The following is a 24,644-nucleotide window of genomic DNA, read 5'->3' on the forward strand; positions in this document are numbered from 1 at the left end:
GCCATTTGACGGTTGTTTGGGCCATGAGAAAGACCAAAAAATATATATATAGATACAAATCTCAGCTGAACAAAATGTGAATGCTGAGTTACACAATCAGCATTCAGAGTTGTATCTCCTGCATGACCGTAAGGTAAGGCTTCACTGAGTGCCCCTGTTTTCCTCCACATCCTGGGGATGGAACCTGAAACGCTTTGGACTAAAGAGTTTTTTGCCCCGTCGGTGCCGTCAGGCAGAGGAGTTACGGTGTGCTTTGAAGCTGTTTCCTTTAAGGCCTCCACGAAAAAGCTTCCAGTCTGTCCCTCTCTGAAGTCCCTTCACTCCAGCGTTCAAAGGCATAGAGGAATCACAAGTGCTACAGCCGACGGGGTCATGAGAGGAAGCAACACCTACTTCAGTCCGTCTACGTGTTATAGAACTTCGCCTCTCATCCGTCGCCGTGTTTTTTTTACTTTGTCGTCAATCTCAGATTCAAACAAAAAGGAAAAGAAAGAAAGTAAAACGAAGCGTGAGCACCTCCGCCTCGGGGGCTTTTACCATAGCGGAGGAGGAGGGCCATTGTTCGTCTCCAGCACCCCGTACATCTCAGCCAGTTTCTTGAAACGCGGCCCCCACTCGTTGAGGTAGTCGTACTCGTGGTCGGCGTTGGACATCCCCGACTGCAGGGAGCTGAGCGACTCGGCCACCGAGCCCTCGCCTTCGTACGCGTAGGTCTGCAGCGAGTCGTAGGGCGGCGCGCACGGGTCCACATCGGCCTCCAGGAGCTTGCTGAGGACGTAGCCTTGTACGTTTGTGCTGCTATCCCCGCCTCCTCCTCCTCCAACGCCCATGACGCAGGCCTGCGATATGGAAAAATACAATATCACGATATTTTTCCAAGCTGTATCACGATACAAGATCTTATCATTTTTCATGTTGGTTTTTATAGTTATTTTTCAAGTTACTTACTAACAGTACAACCACCTACAGTACAAGGTAACACAAACTAAAAGTGGTCCTCAAAGTGGGGTCCAAGGACTCTCTGGGTTACTTTTGGGAGGTCTAAATTGACCCTTACAAGTATGTAACTCTGACAGTTTACAAATGAAACCAAATGGACCCGTACCTTGACATTAACGTTTGAGAACTACTGATTTAGACCAAAATGCAGGTTTAAATGAATTTGTCAATTAATCCATGTACCGGTATTAACAATTCAACAAGGCTCCCTCATTGTATCACAATACTGTATATAGCTATCTCTGAAAAGGCATATCGTGGAGACATTGTATCGTCTCAACGATATCTATCACCCCTACCTGCGGCACGTAGCGCGACAGGCTCTCGATCTCGGGCAGCATGTCCTGCCTGGTCTTGCCCAGCAGGGGGTGGTGTGGGGCGTTGGGGTGGTGCACCACGTGCGGGTTCCACATGGCGGCGATGTCGAAGGCCTCCGTGTCCTCCTCGCCGCCGCCTTCGTCGTCGTAGCGCACAATGTTCTCGTGCACGTTCTCCTCCTCGTCGCACAGGTAGGGCTTCTTGCGTTGCCGCCGCAAGGACAGCATGAGCAGGATCAACACTGAGTGGGACAATGAAACAGTAGCAGAGGATAAGAGTCTTTTACTGTCAGGGACATGGGTTTTTAATCCATGAGGCCGATTCTACTAAATGTCTTCTAAACAGTTTTCTGAAAAACCTATGTTTCTATAATCAGCGGCTCTCAAGCGTTTTCATGTCCAGGACCTGGACCTGGGTTATTTGTCTTTGGCCGCGAACCCAAAGATTTCAGGTAAAAACGCATAGGTTCTGAACGGAACCCATGTTTATTTAATACCTCCAGACAAGGTCCCCCATTGGGATATCAGCGCCACCTGGCGATGCAACAGAGTAAAACTCAAAAGCTCCCATACGTCTAATTTTAATTTGTCGGGAGGGCTGTCAATCAAAAACGAGGGCGCCGCCCCCGAGTGCATAAAAGGCAACCCCGCCTATCTGTCTTCTAAACAGTTTTCTGAAAAACCTATGTTTCTATAATCAGCGGCTCTCAAGCGTTTTCATGTCCAGGACCTGGACCTGGGTTATTTGTCTTTGGCCGCGAACCCAAAGATTTCAGGTAAAAACCTTCACTTGTTGCACTAATTCTCGCGATTTTTCAAAAATAGCAGACCTACAAGATTATAGCACAGCACGAAGTGACGTGCTATGATCTTGTATATCTGCTATTTTACTACTATTTTATTCTCAAATGACACAGACGCGTTCCCGGCAGTCAACGTTAGACAGTCAACGTTACAGACTTGTAAGGGTCAATTTAGACCCCCATAAAGGAACCTAGAGAGTCCCTGAAATCCACTTTGAGAACCACTGGGTTAAGCAACAACCAGCTACAACAACAACTCACCCAGCAGCACAAAGATGCAGGCCAGGATGGCTATGAGCGCCCCTCGGCTCAGGCTGGCGGGGAGGCTGTAGGCCTCTGCGTTGCAGGACATGACGTTGCCCTCGCCGTCGCAGCTGCACACGCGGATGGTCAGCGTGCTGGTGCTGGTCTGGACCGGCTGCTCGCCGTCCGAGATGAAGATGGGCAGGTAGAAGACCGTCTGGTCCTGGTGCGCCCAGCCGCCGCGCCGCGTCAGGATCCACGCCGTGTTGTCTGGAGGGCAACAAGAGTTGATATATAGGTCTTTCTTTTTTCTTTACGTTTTCAATTTCAGCTTAGTTTATATATATTTTTTTTATTTTTTTATTTTATTTTATTTTTTTTTTATATATTTTTTTTAGTTTAAATGGCAACTTTGGGTATTTTACAACAAGGGTTAATATTTTAGATTGTAATTAGAGAAAAGATGAGATGAGTGTTAACATGTTTTCATTTACTGCTTTCTATCATTTTAGCCATTTTAGTGAAGCTTTTGCACACTTTTTTCTCCTATACAAATACCAAGATCCTGCACATTGATCAAAACATTTTACTCAGATCCAACCAGGACACATTGACAGCGAACATAGGACTATTATTGGTCGTTTTCAATAAGAATTCATATAGAAATCAACAGATAACACAAATGTTCCTGCTTGCATTGTAATGAACCGGGCGGATGTTTTAGACCAGTGTTTCCCTAACTATGGGTGAGGACCTGTTTTGGAGTTACGGACTCAAGTTTAGAGGTTGTGAATAAAAGACCCTCTTCATATGCTTTTTGGCGAAACCAAGCTCAATGAACTCCTAACAATTATGGAACAGATTATTGCGACGGCCCATAATTTATCTTTTTATTTTGTATTTCTTTCAGATTCTCTACTAATAGAACTAGTGTTCTAAAGCGATCGGTGTGTGAATCAAGTGAAAACACTCAAACAATCCTGGCAAGGGCATAGTAGACAATGTTTTAACTTAAGCAGTTACTGTATTAAATAGTGGCTAAGTGGTTAATCCATACGGTCGGATTTGGGTCCAAAGTAATAATAATAAAAAAAAAAAGAAAGTTCCCAAACTTTACAGGTTGAGACCCAAAAGAGAGATTAGACTTTTGCCCGGGACCCCATGAAAATAGCAGATCTACATGTGCACAATGCATCGCTTGAAACTATTTTCACTACCGTACTTCTTAATTATTATTATTTTCTTTTTTTATGGAATTTCTTAGTTTTAAATGTATTATATATATATATATATATATATATATATATATATATATTTTTTTTTTTTTATCGTATAAAAATACATATTTTGAAATAGGTCTGTGACCCACAAATGGGTCCCGACCCTGTTATGTGTTTGGGCTTACCTTGGTTGTCTCTCAGGGTGAAGTTGGGGTTGTTGGCGGCCTCTGGAGCCAGGCTGTAGTAGAAGCGATGGCCTCCCGACGGCTCGTCTGGATCCACTGCTGTCACTGTCTGGATCAGCTGGCCATGTCAACAGGACACATACTGTAGTTAGTTTACTGTCTGGATCAGCTGGCCATGTCAACAGGACACATACTGTAGTTAGTTTACTGTCTGGATCAGCTGGCCATGTCAACAGGACACATACTGTAGTTAGTTTACTGTCTGTCTGTGGATCAGCTGGCCATGTCAACAGGACACATACTGTAGTTAGTTTACTGTCTGTCTGTGGATCAGCTGGCCATGTCAACAGGACACATACTGGAGTTAGTTTACTGTCTGGATCAGCTGGCAATGTCAACAGGACACATACTGGAGTTAGTTTACTGTCTGGATCAGCTGGCAATGTCAACAGGAGACATACTGGAGTTAGTTTACTGTCTGGATCAGCTGGCAATGTCAACAGGACACATACTGGAGTTAGTTTACTGTCTGGATCAGCTGGCAATGTCAACAGGACACATACCGGAGTTAGTTTACTGTCTGGATCAGCTGGCAATGTCAACAGGACACAGACAGTAGTTCGTTTACTCTCTGTCTGTGGATCAGCTGACCATGTCAACAGGACAGCTGTGTAGTCGTACCTGTCCTGCTTTGGCGTTCTCGCACAAATAAGCCTCAAAGTAGTGTGTCAGCGACGGAGGGTTGTCGTTCACGTCTTGCACCTTCACAGCAACCAACACGCTCGATGTCTGCATGTGGTTATCTGACACACACACACACACACGCACACGCACGCACACGCACACACACACACACACACACACACACACACACAAATGTTCAATTTTTTTGTCAACTAAAACTAGACTAAAAGTAAAACTTTTCAGATGACTAAAATATGATTAAATTACTAAAATTAAATGCAATTTTATTCAAAAAAACTAAATCAAAATGTGCTGTGTGTGTGTGTGTGTGTGTGTGTGTGTGTGTGTGTGTGTGTGTGTGTGACTCACTCATCTCCATGGCCAGGACAGTGATGTTGTGCCAAGGCGTGTCCTCTCGGTCCAGTGACTGCACCGTCATCAGTGACCCGGAAGTGATGTCAATGTAGAAGTACTTCCTGGGGTCGCTGGACCTCTCGATAGCGTACCTGCAGGCGCGTGCACACATAGACATTAAAGTGGGCGGACAGCCGGACACCATCTCAAAATATGTTGTTCCAGGGACCTCCCAGAAGCAAAGATTTGAGTGACACAGATGCTTTCCAGGTCTAATGCTGTGAGTGTGTTTCTTTAGACTGCCAGTATGACATTGACATTAACACCTACTGTAAATTTAACACATGAACAACATCAATGCCTTTACTTTTTGGAACCTTTATTCTTTAGTCAGATCCCCATTAGCTTCCACTGCCGCGGTTGCTAGTCTTCCTGGGGTCCACAAAACATTATAGGGCGTAGGTATCAGCTATTTATCTTTAAAACTTTTGAAATAGGGCATAAGTGGTTAACTTGTGTCCTCTAATGGGGAAGTCTTTTTAACATTAACAATAACATTTTATTGATTCTGTTGGAGGATGTTTTAGATTATGTTCGTACTTTTGTGCGTTTGTGTTGTGCTGTTTTCTCTCCCGAGCTCAGACCAAATCGATTTTAAATCAATGTCTCATTGAAATTGTAAGAAAGTATTGCCCCTTGAATTGTATCTTAAATACAAATTCTCACCACTGCTGTGCCACAAATGACCTTATTGTTAAATACTTCCAGTGATTTTTGGAGTAAAATAGATTTGAAACTTGTTTGTGTCATATCTAAAAAAATGTGAGGTTTGTTCACTCATAGCTAACTTGCCTTTGAGGTGTGCAGTCTAGTAAAAATAATGATGTTGCTGTTACATTCATTTGAGTATATTTAGGCTATTTGGTTTTACATCAAACACTTGGGGGACACGCACCATATACTGTGGATAATGGGTTTGATTATGTCTAAACCGCATGCAGTATATGGGAAAACAAATAAATTAAATTACTAAACTGAAGTCCTATTAGCTGTTGATTGTGATATGTGTAGCTAAAGTTACCCTAGAGTGGTGCTGCGTTTTGTGCGACAGTGTAGATGCATTTTTGTGGCATTTCTTTCTGACTTGTTGTAGACTACTACATAGTACATAGCCTTTCAAATGAGCTCTTGGGCTGTCAAGTTTGTATTTACATGCGTTTGTCTATGCAGTATTTTAGGTAATACAGAGCTGACTTTCAAATCTCTGCCTGGTATAATACACAACAAGTAGTAGTCTAGACTAGACAAGCACTCATTCAGAAACAACATCCTCATTGGCACCCCTTTACTCTGTATGCCTGACTGTGGATGCAGAATGAGACACCTATTAGCTGAGCTCACAACTACATAATAAATATAATAATAATAAAAAAGAAACATACTATTAAAAGTTTGGTAACCACTGATTCATCAAATGTAGTTAACAGGTCAATAAGTTGGGTCTGCACTACTGTAGATTAGCTCTACGGTTAGGGAGATTGTTGAGTGAGGGTGTCAGTTTCAGTCGCTGGTTCAATAATCAATTTCTTTTTATGTCAAAAACACGTCCTTGAGCAATGCATCAAACCTCTGAATAAGTTAAATGTCCGCGTATGCCACAGTAGAGTGCTGATCTCTGAGTGCCAGACGCAGATAACTTTGCTCTCAGAGAAACCTTCTGTAATGGAAAAGGTTGCAGATCCTGGCTTCAGGCAACATGCCCTGTCAGTGTGTCACGACTGTACTTCATATCAGTGGTTCTCAAAGAGGGGTCTGGGGACCCTCAATGGTCCTTGGGGGGGTTCCAGGGGGTCCCCAGCCAAAGTAGGTAATATAGTATCACTATTTATATGTTGGCTAATCAAAAATAGCAGATCTACAAGCTCACAGCGCATCACTTCGTGCCGTGCTGCGAGCTTGTACATCTGCTATTTTTGAAAATGTCAGGAAAATATAGATTTTTTTTACATAAATCTTCTCTTCTGGGGATCTCTGCTACAACATATTTTCAGCTGGGGGGTCCGTGGCCAAATACACATCAATTTGGGGGTCCTTGACATGAATAAGTTAGAGAACCACTGCTCCATATTACACTCTTCTGAAAGCCTAAAGACTAAAGACACACTATATGTGTACAGCATGAGTCAGGGACGTGCAGAGAATGTTAGAGACGCAGAGGCTGAAATTTCTAAAAGGGCCTTTTGGTGAAAATATTGATTTTCTAATTTCGGTGCTTGATACCACATTGAACTAAGAATAATACTGGAGATGTGGTGTATGTCATGGATTTCTACACAGATAGGGCAATTCTTTCAACATAAGATGCTGCGTTCAAGTTCAGGAGAGTTTGGACAAGGCAATTCTCTTGAATGCCACCTTCAGGTATGGCATGGAAAGAGCGCATTTGCAGTTCTTTCACCATAGTAAAAACTGCATTCATGGTCTGGAGAGGGCACTTTTATAGATGGATAAAAAGGGCAGGGGCTCAAGCCCCCTTTGATGTCTATGTGTGCAAGTGCATGATGGTGTGGGTATGAGTAGTAGTGGTGTTTCGTCCGTACCTTACGGTGTTGTTGGCGGCGTCCGGGTCCCGGGCCGAGATCGTTTTGACCACGGTGCCGATCTCGGCGCTCTCTGGCACCTCGACGAGGTAGGCCGGCGAGACGAAGACGGGCGGCTCGTCCACATCCTCGATGCTCACGTGCACGATGGTGACGTCCTTGAACGGGCCGCGGTACCGCAGGGCCGGGTCCACGTGGGTGTTGGCGCCCTCCACCTTCAGGGTGTAGCTGAGCTTCTTCTCAAAGTCCAGAGGCTGGTGTTGTGTGTGTGTGTGTGTGTGTATGTGGTGGGGGGGGGGGGGGCAGACACAAACACATGTGTTATATACCGTACTTTACCATTTAGAGCTGAGGACCCGATTCTACAAATGTTTTCTGAAAGAAATGTATAAACGTTGCTGTCCAGAAAGCTATTTTTTCTCACATTTTGCACAAATTAGCCTCCTGGCAGCGCTATAACAGGCATGTGAATAAATTGGGACAAGTTCTGCTCTTTGCTCTGGCACCCAGGGAGTGTGTGTGCCAGAGATTAGCTGTCCACAGACGGAAGGACAGATAGACACACACACACACACACACACACACACACACACACACACACACACACACACACACACACACACACACACACACACACACACACACACACACACACACACGGACAAACATACCGTAGTCTCGGCCTGGTGGAGACAATAACAAATATAAAACTTTGAAACGCAGTGCGACGCAACATGTTTTGAGCTTGCTAAATCTGCTCTTTTTGATACTTTTTTAATTGTATCCTGAAATGAAACAGTTTTGGACATTATGCTGTTACCACCCTACAGAGACGATAGCTAAAATCTAGTTGCACAAATAGACCTAATACATTTGCACTGACCATGAAGTCGGATGTGAAATAAAAGATTCACAAATGCCTAACATAATGTGTATTTGCTTTGGTAAAATAAAGATATTCACATTGGCAATTTTTCTGCTTCAGAGGTTTGACTTAAATCGACATCTCCTCTCAAGCTCATTTTGTGCGTGTGTACCTTCTTGATGCTGATGATGCCAAACAGGTGTGTAGGGTCGGTGCTTATGTCGAAGGTGTCCCTGCCGTCCCCATCGATGATCCTGTATGTCATCTCGGCGTTGAGGCCAATATCCTTGTCCCTGGCCCAGATACGACCCACCACTGACCCCACGGGGGCAGATTCCGGGATGCTCATTTGGTAAAGCCCTGAGAGAGAGGGAGGGAGAGAGAGAGAGAGACGTTTCTGACCTGGTCTTTGTACCCTTTACTAAAGTCTGCTTATTAAGCTAAAGTATTGGAAAGTGGTGGAAAAAGTATACTCACATTTATAAGTAAAAGCATCAATACTGAAATGTGTAAAGACTCTTTTACAAGTGGAAATCTAAATGCACTTGAAAATAGTAGACGTACAGTAGCCTACAAGCTCACAACACATCATAGATCTGCCTAGTTTGAATCAGGGCTGCATGTTTTGTAATCAAAATCAAAATCTACAAAGGAACAGGTAAATACATGTAGTGGAGTAAAAAGTACAATATTTGTCTCTGACATGTAGTAGAAGTATAAAGTACAGACAATTGGAAATAATCTAGTAAAGTATAAGTACTGTACCTCACAATTATTACTTTCCACCACTAGGGTTGGGTATCGTCAGCGATACTTTTAATGGTATCGATTCAATGACGTCGATACTATCGGTATCGGTTCACGTAAAAACGAACGATACCTTGTTTCGATACTTTTGAATGCACCCCTTGCCGGTCGCATTTGTAACAATTGTGCTACTGAGAGTTTAATGACTGCTTTAGTAGGCTACACTCGTTACTGTGAAAATAGCTGAGAATAGCCTATAATGTTTATTATTATGATAATGATCCAACGTCTATAAAATAGCCCATAGAAAAAGGCAAATAATAATTATAATAATAATAATAAATAAAAAGTATCGAAAATGGTATCGAAAAAGGTATCGTATCGATTCCCAGGTATCGAAAAAGGTATCGTATCGATTAAAAGGTGAACGATACCCATCCCTATCCACCACTGCTTATAAGTGTTCTTATTGATCCACAGAGGGACCTAAGTCTGGCTAATTCTACCAATGTGTCATTGCAAGATGTGCCAGATAATCCTGTTAGCTGAATGCTCAAAATGTGAGTAGGATGGAAAATGTTTAATTTATATCCATCTAAGGCTGAGTGTGTGTGTGTGTGTGTGTGTGTGTGTGTGTGTGTGTGTGTGTGTGTGTGTGTGTGTGTGTGTGTGTGTGTGTGTGTGTGTGTGTGTGCGTGCGTGCGTGCGTGCGTGCGCGTGTGAGTGAGTGGGGACAATAAAGTGTATGTGTGTGTTAGTAGATGGAGTTTTAACTGCACAGACTCAGCCCTCAAAGGTACTTCTGTGGGAATGCCACCAGACAATTGTTTTGATTGTCCACAAGAGGGCGCCAAGCCCCTTCGCTTGTACCACAATGGCTTGTCTTTGACACAGCTGAGCCCGGTCCATTCAGGCACTCAGGCCACATGCATAAAGATCCTTGCTGGGATTTTGGAAGAACCTTGTCAGTCATAGCCCTTACAGCCACTCCAACCATAGCGTCCCTATTCTGGAACGAACATCTACAATCTCACAACACAACCCGTTGTGAGATTGTAGATCAGCTAATTTTGGCAACGAGATTTGGTATAGGATGGAATATAGTAGCACCCATGAAAAATAATGCTTGCTTATTGTAAGTCGCTCTGGATTAAGAGCGTCTGCTAAATGCCTAAATTGTAATTGTATACATGGTCTTTTCGCCAGTGTCGCTTTTGGCACTTGCTGCTAGCTGTGTGAGATCAATAGCTCAATTATCACAAACTGAACTTTAATATACATGGATAGTATGGAAATACTAGCAGACCTATTAGAGAGCCCTGGGGGACACCAGTCAATGTATACTGTATAGTGCTTAAGTGGTTTAAGTCCTCCTAACCTTCATCCCCTTTTCAAAAAGGACACATCAAACATCACTACACAACTAGGTATTGCATTCTCCCCATCACCCCTACAGCAGGGCCAACAAAACATGGCCGGTCCTCATCTGAAGCGACCGTGCATTGTGCTTATTGCCCGTACGGAGTCTGTGAACCTCTTCGTAATAAACTCAAGTCCCATCAAAGTGATGGGACATAAATGTGCACTAATTGGGGGGGGGGGGGGGGGGGGGGGTGTTAGTCGTTTGGGAACGGGTGGTTACTGGTTATTATGGCTTTCTTCTTAAGGCTTTAAGCCACCAGTAAGAAGGGCAGACTGGGATGGTGGCGGACAGCTAAATGACCCGTCACCTCCAGGAGGAGGGTAATGAGAGGAGCCAGAATCCAGGGCAATCACAAGAGACAGCGTGGGCCGAATGGCCGGGGCCAACGAGGGGACAGAGGCGAGAGGAGGAGGAGGAGGAATGCAGAGGCCCTGGGGGGTAAATGGCTGGTTGACTGGTGGCCCTAAATAAGGAAGCAATGGGAGGTTGAGGCTAATGACTTGTACAGTCAGAGAGAGAGAGAGGTTGGGGGTTAGTTAAGAGAGATGCTGTCCTCAAGGCGTAGCCGTAGTGTCCATGGCCCTAACAGCACAATGGTTCAAGTTCCTATTCAGTGTGTTCCTGGTTCTCTGGCACTGGAATCAAACCAAAGAAATTGGCACACATAGGAGTTCAAAGGGAAGCACGCACATCCCAACAAAAATGTACGAGTGCTGAACTAAAATACGTACACTGGAGAAGGACATGTATTAATACTCTCCCCCGAGTATTATATCACTAATTCATCCGCCACTGTCAGGTTCTTCACTGTTTTAACCTTATTCTCGCCGGCAACAGGAACGTACCATGTGGCCATGATGTCAACAAAACCAACAAAGACAAGGTGAAGTGTCATCTTTTCTTTCACCCCGAAGAGAAAAATGATATCATCCATTTTTATTGAGGTCTGTATAAAAAAATGAGTTTTGACCAAAAACCGCAATATGGGAGAAGAATCTGAGATAACATGGACTGCATCATGAAGGGGGACGAGGCAAAACATTTAAGGGATGACGTCATTTCCGGCAGTATTCGTGGATTTGTAGTCCTGAATCGGGTTGCGGGAGAGCGTGTGTCAACGACAGCGAATCACTGAAAACACGGACATGGTGCTTATATATTTCCTTGGCGCTCAACGGTTGTAACATTACATGACTTATACCAGTGTTGTTTTTGACAGCAAATTTTGATGTAGTTTTAGTCATAGTCTTTTGAGTAATTTAGTTGTAGTCATAATTAGTTGTAGTCACCTGAAAAGTTTTAGTTTTAGTCTAGTTTTAGTTGACTGAATATCATAAGATTTTAGGCGACTAAAATGTATGGCAGGCCTTGTTGGCATCGTAATGACTGATTTTACACTTGGTTGTGTGCTGAAAATAGCAGATCTACAGCTCGCGACGCAACGCATTGTGAGCTTGTAGATCGGCTATTTTCAACACCGGAGAGCAACCAAACATAAAATGACTCTCTTCTCCACTATAGTCCCTCCCCAACATTTTAGTCTAGTTTTTATTTTGTTGACGAAATTGTCAATATATTTAGTCTTAGTTTTAGTCATCACAGCTTAGTTTTTATTTGGTTTTTATTTCGTTTTCGTCAGTGAAAAAAACGCAGTCTACAAACATTTTTCGTCATAGTTTTAGTCGACAAAATCAACGCTGACTTATACGGTATATGCATCCATGGCGGTGAATGTGTTATGTGTTACATTTCAGCCCAAGCGGAAGGTGAAGCGTTGACGACTTAATACATTTTTCTAATGGGAGCTCTAAGACAGCGTATGTGCGGCAATTTTAAAATGTGAAATGTGTGTGATGTCAGGTAGTCAACGGAAACAAGGCTCTTACTCTGGTCAAACATGGGCGGGTTGTCGTTGACGTCGGTCAGGGTGACGTTGACCACCGTGTTGCCCGCCAGCCCTCCCAGCTGGCCTCCCATATCCTTGGCCTGGATGACCACGGTGTAGTTCTCCTTGGTCTCCCTGTCCATGTCGGCCAGGGAGACGCGCACCAGACCTGGGACATGGAGACGAGGAGAGAGAGAGAGAATCAGAACCAGAAACAGCTTTATTGTCAGCCTCAGGTTTACAGAAGCAGTGGTGGAAAACGATTTCAAATTCTTTTACCATACGCACATAAAGGTATGTTTTAAAGGTATCAATACTACAATGTAGAAGTACTCCGTTACAAGTAAATGTCGGAAATTCAAAATGTACTTGAGTAAAAGTATGTAAGTATTGGCATCAAAATGTACTTAAAGCATCAAAAGTAAAAGTACAAAATGTTTGAAAATAGCCGATCTACAAGCTCAAAACCGTCGCGAGATGTGACGCGCAGAATTCTGATGGGGTGTCATTGAAATGTATGTTGACATGGCACACTGACTATCTAGGAAATAAAAAGATGGCACTTCATTTCAAAAAGGTTGCTGACCCCTGAGCTAGTCTGACACTGGTATAATCCACACAAAAAGGTCCATGTAGAAGAGCAAAAGAGACAGAGAGACAGAGAGAGAAGCAGAATATTGTTGGGTGGAAACCTTGTACAGTATGTCCAAAACTAGTGAAAATAGCCGATCTACAAGCACACAACGCCTCACTACTTTTGTGCGACAGTCTTGTATGATGAAGCTGATGAGGCTTTACTTTACGAAAAAATGTACAAATTTGAAACTTGGAGATACGAGGTGTCTGCCCGACAGTGACGATATAAAAAAAGGGTGAATGAATGGGACAAAGGGTGGCCAGAACGAGAGAGAAAGTGAGTGGCTGAGTGCACAAAGGGGGTGAATAAAAGGTCAGTAAGTGGAGCCTGGTGATACAGATTAGGGTCATGTGTCAGAGAGATAGCTTCTTGTAATCCGTACCAACGGAAAAAGGGTAAAGGGTGAAAAATAATGTTTGGTAAGGCAAATGATTTTTATCGGTGGTTCATTCTTCAGAGTGGAGAGGGCTGAAAACCATTATAATAGCTGTAGCACAAAATGTCTCTGCTTTTGTAAGTCTCTGACCCTGTTGGAATCTCTTGAGGCCCCCAACTCACTGGTTGAGCATTTTGATTACCGGTAGATTCGATTATTAGTTTAACTTATGGCAGTTACGTGTCTCCGCAGAATTACTGTACATCGAAGTTCAGTTTGTGATGAAACCACCATTGTCAACAAAGCGTTATTTATCATGGGTGTGACTATATGCATTGCACATGCAGAGATGAGGCACTGAATCCAAGCCTGATGTGACCATGAGCAGTTTCGAGCAGGGGTCTTCAACGTTTTTCAGACAGATTGTACATATTGTATAACATTTGTGGCAGATTACTTTTCCATAGATTTCATAGATAGCGTCATAGACTTATGTTGCTTTGTGTTGGATTCGTGTTAACTCATTCTGTGCCAAATGCCAAAATGGCTCCAAGGTAGCTGTGCCAGGATTTTGTATGTTTTTCTTTACTATGCAATGAAAAAAAAAGATTTTTTTTTTAATAATTTTTTCCCCACAGAAACAGACACAGTTGTTGTGATTCAGTGGCAAAAATAATTTTGTCAATCAGACAAATGGTTCCAGAGATAGAGCTGTTTGAATGAAAAAAAGTGTCCATCCACTAGAATGAACACACATGAACACACATTTTCTCAATCAGCTAAACGAGGGAGCGAACACAAACAGAGAAAAGCATCTCTCTGATCTCAGGTCATTTTGACATCTTTAAAAAAAAAAAAAAAAAATTGAAAACATTTTTTTTTTTTTTCTATGTAAAAAAACACAAAAACCGTCATAAACCGTCATTGGCACCCAGGGCTATTGGAAAAAAAAACTGCTATATAAATAAAATTGACTTGACTTACTTTTTCCACCACTTGATACTGGAGTTCAATTCCTCCGCAGTTTGCCTCTAGCTCTACTAGAGCTGTGGTTCTCAACCTTTTCAGGCCGTGACCCCCAAAATAATCATATTTTAACTGGGAACCCCCCCCCCCCCTCCGAGCACAAAGAGTTGAGCCACTACATTTTGTATAACACGGTTCTTTTGGTGAAAATGCTCACAACGCCTCGCAGTAGATCGGCCTCTAATATTTGACAATTTGGCCAATGTTTCATTTGTCATTTTAGAGGTATTAAAAAGTCCTTAAATTGTCACTTTAGAAATGTGTAGATACCCCCTATACACTTAAACTTTATGCTGGTTTGTTTACTGTTGAGTGAGAAAACAATTTTGCACATTAAGTTAATCATCTGGGGACCCCCCCAAAATACTTTGGGGACCCCCCTGGGGGTCCCGACCCACAGGTGAACCACTGTACTAGAGGGTTAGAGTACCAATTCTCAAGGGAAGATCAACAGTATTTGTCCAGCATCCCGGTGTGTCCTAATGTTCTGGGTGAAGTAAAATAGAGTGTTGGAGTGTTCCAGCTTTAAGTCAGGTAATAATCGTACCGGTCTTGGCGTCCACAGAGAAGTAAGGCTGGCCTTCCAGGATGCTGTAGACGACCCGCGCACTATTGCCGTACGTGGGGTCATCTGCATCCGTCGCGGTCAGCTGGATCACAGAGGTCCCTGCGAGGAGAAGAGAGATGTAGAGACAACATAAACAAGGTGTGGGAGATTAAGGACAAAAGGAAAGGAGTGAAACACGGGGGGGGGGGGGGGGGTTAGGGTTATAATGGATAATAATCTGGTTATTTACTTCCAAGTAGCAAAGAGACGTACTAGGAATAGTCATGAATAGTGAATGAAGCAGATGGAAATCGTTGTGAGAAAGCAAGTGGTTTCGAAAGCGACAGTGGCAGCACTGCAGGGGCTCTATCATGTACTTGACTGTGCCAGAAGCCCAGCAAATTCATAACAGACGCTTCACTCAGAACAAATGCAGGGGACATGAATGAGTGACACAGTGTTCTCTCTTGTCTATAGGCCTACTGTCTTTCTCTTTCTGTAGCCTCTATACAGTCTTTTATGTTTGAATGTATTTATTTCCATTCAGTCTGGAACACCAACGTCATAGCTTCGATTTAATAATTTACTGCAACGACTGGTATAATGGCTCAGCTATTAAGATGGTCCTTGAATTAGAATAGCAGCATGCAGGGAACAGAATGCAGAAGAACCACCATCATGTACAGCAGTGGTTCTCAACCTTTTCAGGCCGCGACCCCCAAAATAATCATATTTTAACTGGGGACCCCCCCCCCCCCCCCCCCCCCACCCTGACGAGCACTAAGAGTTGAGGCATTACATTTTGTATAACACGGTTCTATTGTGAAAACAGCAGATCTACAAGCTCACATTGTGAGAATACAAGATCGAGTCGCGGGTACAAAGCAAAGATCTAATTCAGGCAAAATTTACATTAACTCTAGAGTCATGCAAAAAAGAATTTCTGTTCACTTTAAAGTCACGCCAAACATATAATTTCAGTTGAACTTTTGTGTGTCAGCATTGGAGCAGCAGAGATGTAGTGAAGCAGAATGACGGCTGATTACAGCTGGGGGCGTGCATGACTCCTGTGTCCTGCTTGCACAACTATTATTACCATGGTACATTTTGCAATTTTGTCATTTTATCTGCCTGTGGATATCCTGCTCATCCTTATTTGTCTGTTTATCTGTATCTGTCTGTCCTTTGTTTGCCTCCTCCGTGCCTATGTTTGTTTGCATATCGCCTCTGTCGGGTGGAAACCTCATACTGTACATGTATGTCCAAAACTTTTCAAGATTCAAATTCAAAAATAGCAAAAGTAGCAGATCTACAAGCTCGAAACGTGCCGCTTTACGCCGCATTTCGAGCTTGTAGATCTGCTACTTATGATGTTTTTTGTGTGATGATGTAGTGAGATCAAGTATGGCGTTAATTTACAAAAAACACAAAAGGTTAGAAGACTATGGAGATAAGAGGTTTCTGCCCGACAACAGCAATAGATTTTTGTCTGTCTGCCAGCTTCTCTGTCTGAAACCGTTGTATAATTATAACCTTTTCATGATTTTTGGTCAATTAATACCCTACTTTGTCGGACAACAGTGTGACACAAAAGCAGCGAAAAACAGCTCAATGTGAGCTTGTAGATCGTCCGTTTTCCCTGCCATTTAGACCGGGAACGCAAATCTGTGTCACTTTAGATTTGAACCACTTTAACCATTATGTTATGCTTGAGCTTGTAGATCTGCTATTTTTCAATAAATAAAGCATAACATAAATAATGCGCAATGATGTGTTTCCGGTCTAAATGGGTTCATTTGGATCCATTTGGAACACAGGTTCCTTTTCACAAGTACATTATGTTCTAGAGTGAAGTTGTGACTTCACACACAGGTGTGGTTTTTGAGCGGTGGTCACACCGTCTCCATAGCGTGGCCGTGTGTGTAGGTATGTATGTTTGTTTGTTTGTATGTATGTATGTATGTATGTATGTATGTATGTATGTATGTATGTGGGTGGGTGGGTCTGTATGTAGCCTGTGGTGTAGTACCTTTTCTGACCACACATGTTAAGGGAGGGGCGCTGTTGTTCAGGCCAGGCCAGAACAGGCAAGGCACACTCACACTCACACACACGCACGCACGCACACACACACACACACACACACACACACACACACACGCGCGCACAGACTCCACCGCTCAGTTCACACGGGTGTGATTTTTCCTTTACCTATGGAGGACATCTCTGGCACGCTGGCCTGGTAGGGCCCGTCCAGGAAGCGCGGCTCGTTGTCGTTGATGTCCTGGATCTTGACGATGAACTCGGACTCGGGCTCCAGGGGCCGGTCGGTCAGGCGGTTGCGGGCCTGGGCGCGCAGCACGTACTGGGCCTTGACCTCGCGGTCCAGCCTCTGGATGGCGTGGATGTCCCCCGTGCTGTCGTCTATGGTGAACGTGGTGCCAGCGCCGTCTCCGTTCAGGATGTACCGGATGGAGCCGTCCCCTTTGTCCATGTCGGAGTGGAGCTGTGGGGGGAGGGGGGGGGGGATAATGGCTCAGCTATTAAGATGGTCCTTGAATTATAAAAGCAGCATGCTATGCTAAATCAGGGAACACAATGCAGAAAAAACACCATGATCATACAGTACCCACCGCAGGTACAGTACAAAGCAAGACAACTCTAATTCATTCATTTGATAAATAATAGCCTGATCCCCTTTGCTGAGAGAGAGAGACTGAAAGACTGAGCGAGAGAGAGATAGCAGGGACCCCTACTATAGTGTACAAAGCATGTGGTTCAAGGTTCAAGGTTCAAGCTTGTACTTTATTGTTATGTCTTTTGTACAGGTACATAAGAGTAAAATTTGTTTTTGTTTGGCATCCTTCAGACAATGCAGTCGTATATCAAAAAAACAATATAATAACAGCAAACCACATCTAAAAATAATAATAATAATAATCAAAAAAGGTGTAAATAATAGTAAGACGTAAAAATGAAAAAATAAAGGAGTGCAAAAGGCAAAAAGAGCAACAGGAAAAGAAAAGAGCATCCTCAGATGTACATGTGCAAAAAGTTTGGCATATTCTATACGCCAACAGCATATTTTTACAGTAGTTGCTACTGTACTGTACTTAACTTTTGTAAACATCTTCACAGTGTGTTCTATGTGCAACAGATTAATATATTCAACTTCACAGTATGCATTTATGTACAGTAGGTGCAATTCAACTTCACAAGGAGGGAACGTAAGGGGTTGGGGGCTAGGGGGGGGGGGGTGCTAGCGATTCCTTTTTCCCTGGATCTTGATCTTCCCTGGATCGTGTCATAACTCATAATAAATTTTTACGTTGGCTATTAAAAACATAGCAAGATCTACAAGCTCACTATGTATCGCAACGGCATGCGTTGTGAGCTTGTAGATCTGCTATTGTTATGGTGACAAGATTTGGTGCAGACAGAAAAATAGAAGCAGTACAGAGCCAACTCCAGTCTAGAGCGTTTACGCGGGTAAATCGTCCACTTAGGGCCTAAGCAGTGATGACAGAGCAGTGACGTACATCAGTGTACATGTAACTTAAACACTTTAAACCTTATTTTCCCAAAAACTAGGTACAAATCTTGAAAAATAGCTAAAAAATTGCTCACGACCAAGGCAGGAATTTCACGGAGGCCAAAGCCATGGCGGCTGTAGCACCTTTGGCCTTCTGCCCCTCAAAACATCATGTGCCCATGAGCAGGGGTCATCAACATGTCCATACATGTTGAAACCCCGATAAGGCAAATGTACTGCCCGGGTCTCCTACCGTACTGATAGGGCAAAATGCAAATATCCTTCTGCCGTCCCGTTAAAGCAAAATGCAACAGAGTAGCCTCCTTTTGTTATGGTGAAATGAATAAAGAATTTTGAGCAATACAATGGTTATATGTCACAGTTATTGTCCACGACATTGCAAGCGGCGCGAAGGCCAGCGGACCTTGGTCCTGCTCTTCGCGCCCAAGCGAGTGCCCGCGAAGAGCGGGCCAGGGCCGCGCGGCCGACGGATTACCGTGCGAGTTACGAAGCCGTGGTGAATTCAATCGTTATATTTATACCATAACAAAAGGAGGTTTAGTACAGTTTGCCTTATAGGTACTTTGCCTTAACGGGTTTTTGCATTACGGGACACGCCCTGTAGCAAGACCTTGTTTTGTCCGTGGAAAATTCTATATTTTCTTTTTTACCCACATACCTCTCATTTTCTTACTTTCATCATAAGACCCAATTAATTACTGAATGGCAAGGCTTATTTTCTTCAGAATATGTATGACACTGATTTACTATGACACTATATGGCATATTAGGAGTCCAACTAGTATGTGGTTCTCAACTGTTTCATTTTCAAGGACCCCCATAACACTGAGTGTGTACAAATGGAACCAAATGGACCCAAAAGGGTCCATTTGGTTCCATTTGTACACTCTCAGTGTTACAGACCTGTTATGGTAATGATTCTGGGATATCTCTTTATGTGTTTCTGGTAATATTATAGTCAAAGATATCATTCTGAAAAAAAAACAAGCTTGAAGATTTTTTAGAACTTGTAGATTGTAGCTATATTTCCGCCATTCATTGTAAGACAGTCTTACAGGGCTCAAGTGGTTTAGTATCTACAGTCTGCAGTCTTTTTTACTAAGTCTGATTTGTTGCCACGGGCGCCCGTGGTGCCGTCAGGAAGCTTTTGTGGCTCTGCCAGTGCAGATACCAGCCCTGTTGATGAGCGTTCGCACCTTTGCTTTGTGAAATCTGCCTAGTTATATAATCAACACGAGTGCCCGTGCAGCGAGGAGCCTGTCAGCCTCATGCAACTTAAACATGCTGCACCTCCCCGGCTGTCAGCTCAACACCGTGCTTAACATCTCACAGCTCCCGAGGTCCCGTTGGCTGCCGTTACTCAGGGTTTTTAGCTTAAAAAGCAATGTCTGTGTGTTTGCTACCACTGCAAAGAAGCTAGGGCTGTGGCCGATATACCTACAACAAACTGGCAGCATGGCATCAGCCTACTTCTGCTATTATTGAACCCTTTTGAATGTGTTTTTAACACAAATCTTCTCTTGCGGGGGTGGGGGGTATCAATTTGGGGGTCCTAGTAGTGCTGTCGCCTCAGAGCTAGAAGGTCCTGGGTTCGATTGGCGCTGGGGGACGCTGTGGGCACTGGAGGCGTGTTCTCTCCTCCGCGTCATCAGTGCCCACACAATAGGTGGGGTTGGCAAAAGGGCGTCCACTTTGTGTGGAGTTTGCATGTTCTCCCCGTGTCTCCTAGGTATAGGTACCCTCACAAAAACATACAGTATACTGCCTCCCTCTGGCCAGCCAGGGCACCTGATGGAGGGGAAAGTAACTGGTTGGAATAACGTGTTCCTTCCACGCGCTTCGTCCAACAAGGGAAACTCCCCCCTGTCAGGTGAAAAGAAGGATGCATAGAAGGAAGCATGAGGTCAGTCCGTTGCTCTCCCCAGGTTGGCAGAGGGAGTTAAGCGCCCAGGATTACATTCGATAATTGACACCGGGTGAAACATGGGTTACAAAATCGTGGGATAAAAATGTATATAAAAAGACATGTGGGGGTCCTTGGCATGAAAACACTTGAGAACCGCTGAAGGCATTCAGGTCTTAACAGGGTGAAATGTTAAAGGTTTCACCTATAATGATTGATTATTAATTATTTTGAGTAAAGGATCAATTATTTGTTTGTAATCCATAAAATCGATTAGTTCCATTCCATTACAGTTCCTAATAGAAGGGCACAGACAAACGTGGCCCACCTGAACCACACTAGCTCTCTCCCTCTCTCTCGTGTAGCCCGCTCAGCTCCGCATAGATTTTATAATCAACAGTCCATTGTGAGCCTCAGCCCCTCATGTGTCTCCTGGGTGAGATAGAGACCAAGCCCTTCTTTCCACTTACCCTTATTCCCTTTCTCCCCGGATGATCCTTCCTTTTTTTTTCACTCCACCCACACTCATGAAAGGAGAGCGCTTGACAGTCAGGGCAATTCCACATAGACAATCCCCCCACCACCCACCATTCCCCCCACCACCACACTCCCCTGGTTTAGACTCTTGGGCCTCTAGTTCCCCCACAAAGTTCAAAATACAAAGTCTTCTTTGTGCTTCTCTCGTCTCGACAGAGGTAAAACAAAACAAGTAGGTTGAGGTGAGGAGCAGGGACGTGCAGAGAATGTTAAAGAGGCAGGGGCTGAAATTTCTAAAAGGGCCTTTTGGTGAAAATATTGAAAATAGCAGACCTACAAGCTCACAATGCGTCACAGTCGGCTATTTTCAATAATTCTTTCAACATAAGAAGCTGCATTCAAGTTCAGGAGGGTTTGGACAAGGTCATTTTCTTGAATGCTGCCTTCAGGCATGGCATGGAAAGAGGGCATTTGCAATTCTTTCACCATAGTAAAAACTGCATGCACGTCTGGAGAAGAGGGCACTTTTTACAGACGGGTAAAAGGGCAGGGGCTCAAGCCCCCTTTGATGTCTATGTGTGCACGTGCCTGGTGAGGAGATTAAAAAAGTGAAACAGGCAGTGAGCAGCAGGGGGAAGGAGGGGGAGTTAGGAGTTAGGACATCCTCAGTGTGTGCATACATGATGCGGCCATGTCATATTCCCCAGAATGCCTGCTTCTGTCCTGAGAGAAATGTCTAAGTAATAGCCTGGCTCTGTCAGAGCGTTCCATTTGATGCAGCCCCCGAACAGGACGGAACGTGCAAGGCGAGACTGACTTGGGAAAAAGGAAGTGCTCCATTTGGCAGAGGCATACTAAATGGATAAAAAGGGAAGTCAGGGGTTTGGGGGGGCTGGTGGTGGTGCATTTGATTATATACTATGTAGTACTTTTCTTTTCTTTATTTTTTTATGCTACAGGTTTTTTCTAAGGAGACAGACTCTCGGAGGACTTGTTACCCCTCGGCTCAGTCAGAGGCTGAGCACACGTTCAACTGCTGGGCTCGCTTATTCCCTCCAGTGACTTTATATTCCATAACATTAATTAGGTGGGTTTGCAGTCAAACGTGCTCCTGTCCTACAGCGTTTCCCCTTCGGGGGGGAGAGAAGACTGGAGGGAGGAAGCCACTGCATCCGTTTAAGATCAGTATGTAAAACAGACGAGACGTCTTACACTGTAGCTGAATTCAATCACGGTTTCAGTCTGGTTTTTAAAGCTTTTCAGTGGCATTCTGGTGGGTTTGGGGGGAAATCGGCTCTCGAGGCTTTATGGAAACTAAAATGTAACGGCCTTTCATCATGACATGGCGAGAGCTTAAAATATATCCCGATTTCTAATGCAAGCAAAACTCTATTCCCTTTTATGAGGTAAAATATTTATACATACAGATGACCATGTTTTATTCCAACTCAGATATATAATTTTAGATTTTTCAACCCATTAAAACCGGGAAAGCATGTCATTTTAGATTTTAGCGTTGGCTATTCAAAAATAGCAGATCTACAAGCTATTTTTGATCATTTTGGGAAACATCTTGAAAGTGTGAGAACTACTAATTTAGAAGTCACTTCATAGAATCGGCCCCAGGTCTTAATGGCTTGATATCTAATGCACCATACAGTATAATAACGTGTTTGAATATGAATAAATGCCTTTTCTACATACTGTAGACACCACACTTTATTTTAGATACTATAATATGAATGAATGCCTCTTCTACATAGACACCACACTTTATTTTAGATACGATAAGAGTTCTTTCATTTGTCAGTTGTTGGATGTCGCGTCTCATGGCAAACAATGACTTAGGTTTATGATTATTGATGGAATGCTCAATTCACTCTTAACAGCCCCTCTTTGAGCGTGCCTCAAAAGCCAATGTCCTGTGTAGATGCTGCCAGATCTCGCACACCTTTGTATTTGTGCACTCAGGCTCAGACTGCAGCAGATAACGTCAAGCCAACCCCCACCACGTGCAGTTATCTGTCCTGAATGTGAATGGTTCCACTGCAGTGTATCCAAAAAGCTTTAGTCTGTGCAACACCTTGCTGCTGTTCACATGGGCAGAGAGAGGTCAGAGGTGTCCGAGTTCCAGCAAGTGGGCAGAGAAAAAAAGATCCATACTGAATCTATTGTTCTTGAGTTTGCTCCTTTTGCTTGTGTATGTGTGTGCACGTGTCTGTCTGCCTGCGTGTGTGTGTGTGTGTGTGTGTGTGTGTGTGTGTGTGTGTGTGTGTGTGTGTGTGTGTGTGTGTGTATGCACGTGCGTGTGTGTGTGTGTGTGTGGAAGGTCATTTTGACTATGCAATGCACCTCATGGTACTCTGGCAGCTCAAGGGCACTAAAGAACCGCAGACCTCGCAAAACAAATTAGTCAGACTAACTAGTAAATACTAGACATCATGACACCTACTGTAGGGACTCACCTAACCTCCGCTCATTATGCTAGGGTGGGATATGGTTCAGGGTAGAGGACAGAGTACAGCAACTTGCAATGGGCCTGGTTTTCAAGATGCTCAAGGGACCAGTGGCCATGTACCTGCATGTCAAACTACTTCAAAGAGGGTGAGAAACGCCACTGATCTCATTCCCCCCGGATACAAACATGTGGATGAATTCTACTGTTATCCTACCAGAATGTGGAATGCCCTTCTACCAGCCATCAGAAAGTGCGACATACTACCCTCCTTCAAAACCGCCATAAAAGAACACTTTGTAACGCGTTGTAGAGCATGTAGATCGGCTATTTTCACAATTTCTGCCTCTGATATTTGACAATTGGTCAATGTTTAATTTTAGAGGTATTAAATTGTCACTTCTATACACTTAAACTTTATGTTGGTTTGTTTACTGTTGAGAGAGAAAACAATGTTGCACATTAGGTTAATCATCTGGGGACCCCGCAAAATAATTTGGGGACCCCCCTAGGGGTCCCGAGCCACATGTTGAGAACCACTGCTCTAAAGGGCCATTCACACTGAACACTATACCTATATAACTATAAGTCAAGTGGATGGCAGAGTTCACAGCAAAAAAAAGTGAACGATATAGTTAGAGTTATCTTTATAGTTATAGTGCTCAATGTGAACGACGCTTTATTGCAAAGTATTGTATGTCTTGATGAATTGAATACACAGGAACTAGGGGTGTGCCGATCGATCGGTGGCCGATTTAAATCGCTGATTTCTATTTTTCAATAGATAAAGTATAAAATAATTAAGGTCCCTCCACCTTAGGCCCTAGTAACTCAGTTCCACTCCCCCCCCCCCCCCCCCCCCTTGTGACACCCCAGGCGCTCTCCACGTACCTTCCCGATGTACAGCGGCTCCGAGCCCGTGTACTCCTCCAGGACAAAGAACTGGTTCCACACCCAGCCTCGCTTCACCCTCTGCAGCAGCGCCGCGCGGCCGGCTCCCTCCTCCTCCGCCGACGCCGCGGGCTTACCCAGAAGGCCGTGGGGCAGGAGGAGAAGGATCAGCGTGGCGAAAACAGCGGGCAGCGTGACCAGGAGGCGAGCGGGAGGAGGAGGTGTCATGTTCTGATGATGAGCGTGATCACACTTCTTGACTTCTTTTCTCTTCTCCTTTTCCCGCTGAATGTGAAGAGGAAGATGTTCAGTGTCTCCCGATAATCCTTCCCTGGAGGGTGTGTGAGTATGCCTGGCGTCTTTGGCCCCTGGATGGAGGAGGAAAGAATGACAGAAAGATGGGTGTTATATTATTACACTGTAATAATGACACTGTCTGATTAGGCCCAGACAC

At 43.9% G+C, this 24,644-nt stretch overlaps 1 protein-coding gene across 1 annotated transcript in view; it reads right to left on the reverse strand.

Annotated features, from left to right (window-relative positions):
* Positions 1 to 533: 533 nt before the first annotated feature.
* LOC308306745 (cadherin-20-like) overlaps positions 534 to 24,644 on the reverse strand; it is a gene marked incomplete at both ends in the record, with an annotated part of 136,577 nt that continues 112,466 nt past the window's right edge. Inside the window, 12 exons of the mRNA XM_080751790.1 lie at positions 534 to 839; positions 1,299 to 1,558; positions 2,381 to 2,632; positions 3,768 to 3,885; positions 4,449 to 4,570; positions 4,821 to 4,957; positions 7,406 to 7,659; positions 8,443 to 8,630; positions 12,327 to 12,494; positions 14,912 to 15,031; positions 17,123 to 17,417; positions 24,191 to 24,475. Coding sequence (XP_080607916.1) covers positions 534 to 839; positions 1,299 to 1,558; positions 2,381 to 2,632; positions 3,768 to 3,885; positions 4,449 to 4,570; positions 4,821 to 4,957; positions 7,406 to 7,659; positions 8,443 to 8,630; positions 12,327 to 12,494; positions 14,912 to 15,031; positions 17,123 to 17,417; positions 24,191 to 24,475 — 2,505 coding nt within the window. The remainder of the gene's footprint in view (positions 840 to 1,298; positions 1,559 to 2,380; positions 2,633 to 3,767; positions 3,886 to 4,448; positions 4,571 to 4,820; positions 4,958 to 7,405; positions 7,660 to 8,442; positions 8,631 to 12,326; positions 12,495 to 14,911; positions 15,032 to 17,122; positions 17,418 to 24,190; positions 24,476 to 24,644) is intronic.

The sequence above is a fragment of the Nannobrachium achirus genome (assembly GCF_963921795.1).
Source record: "Nannobrachium achirus genome assembly, chromosome: 21".
Classification (NCBI taxonomy): Eukaryota; Metazoa; Chordata; class Actinopteri; order Myctophiformes; family Myctophidae; genus Nannobrachium; species Nannobrachium achirus.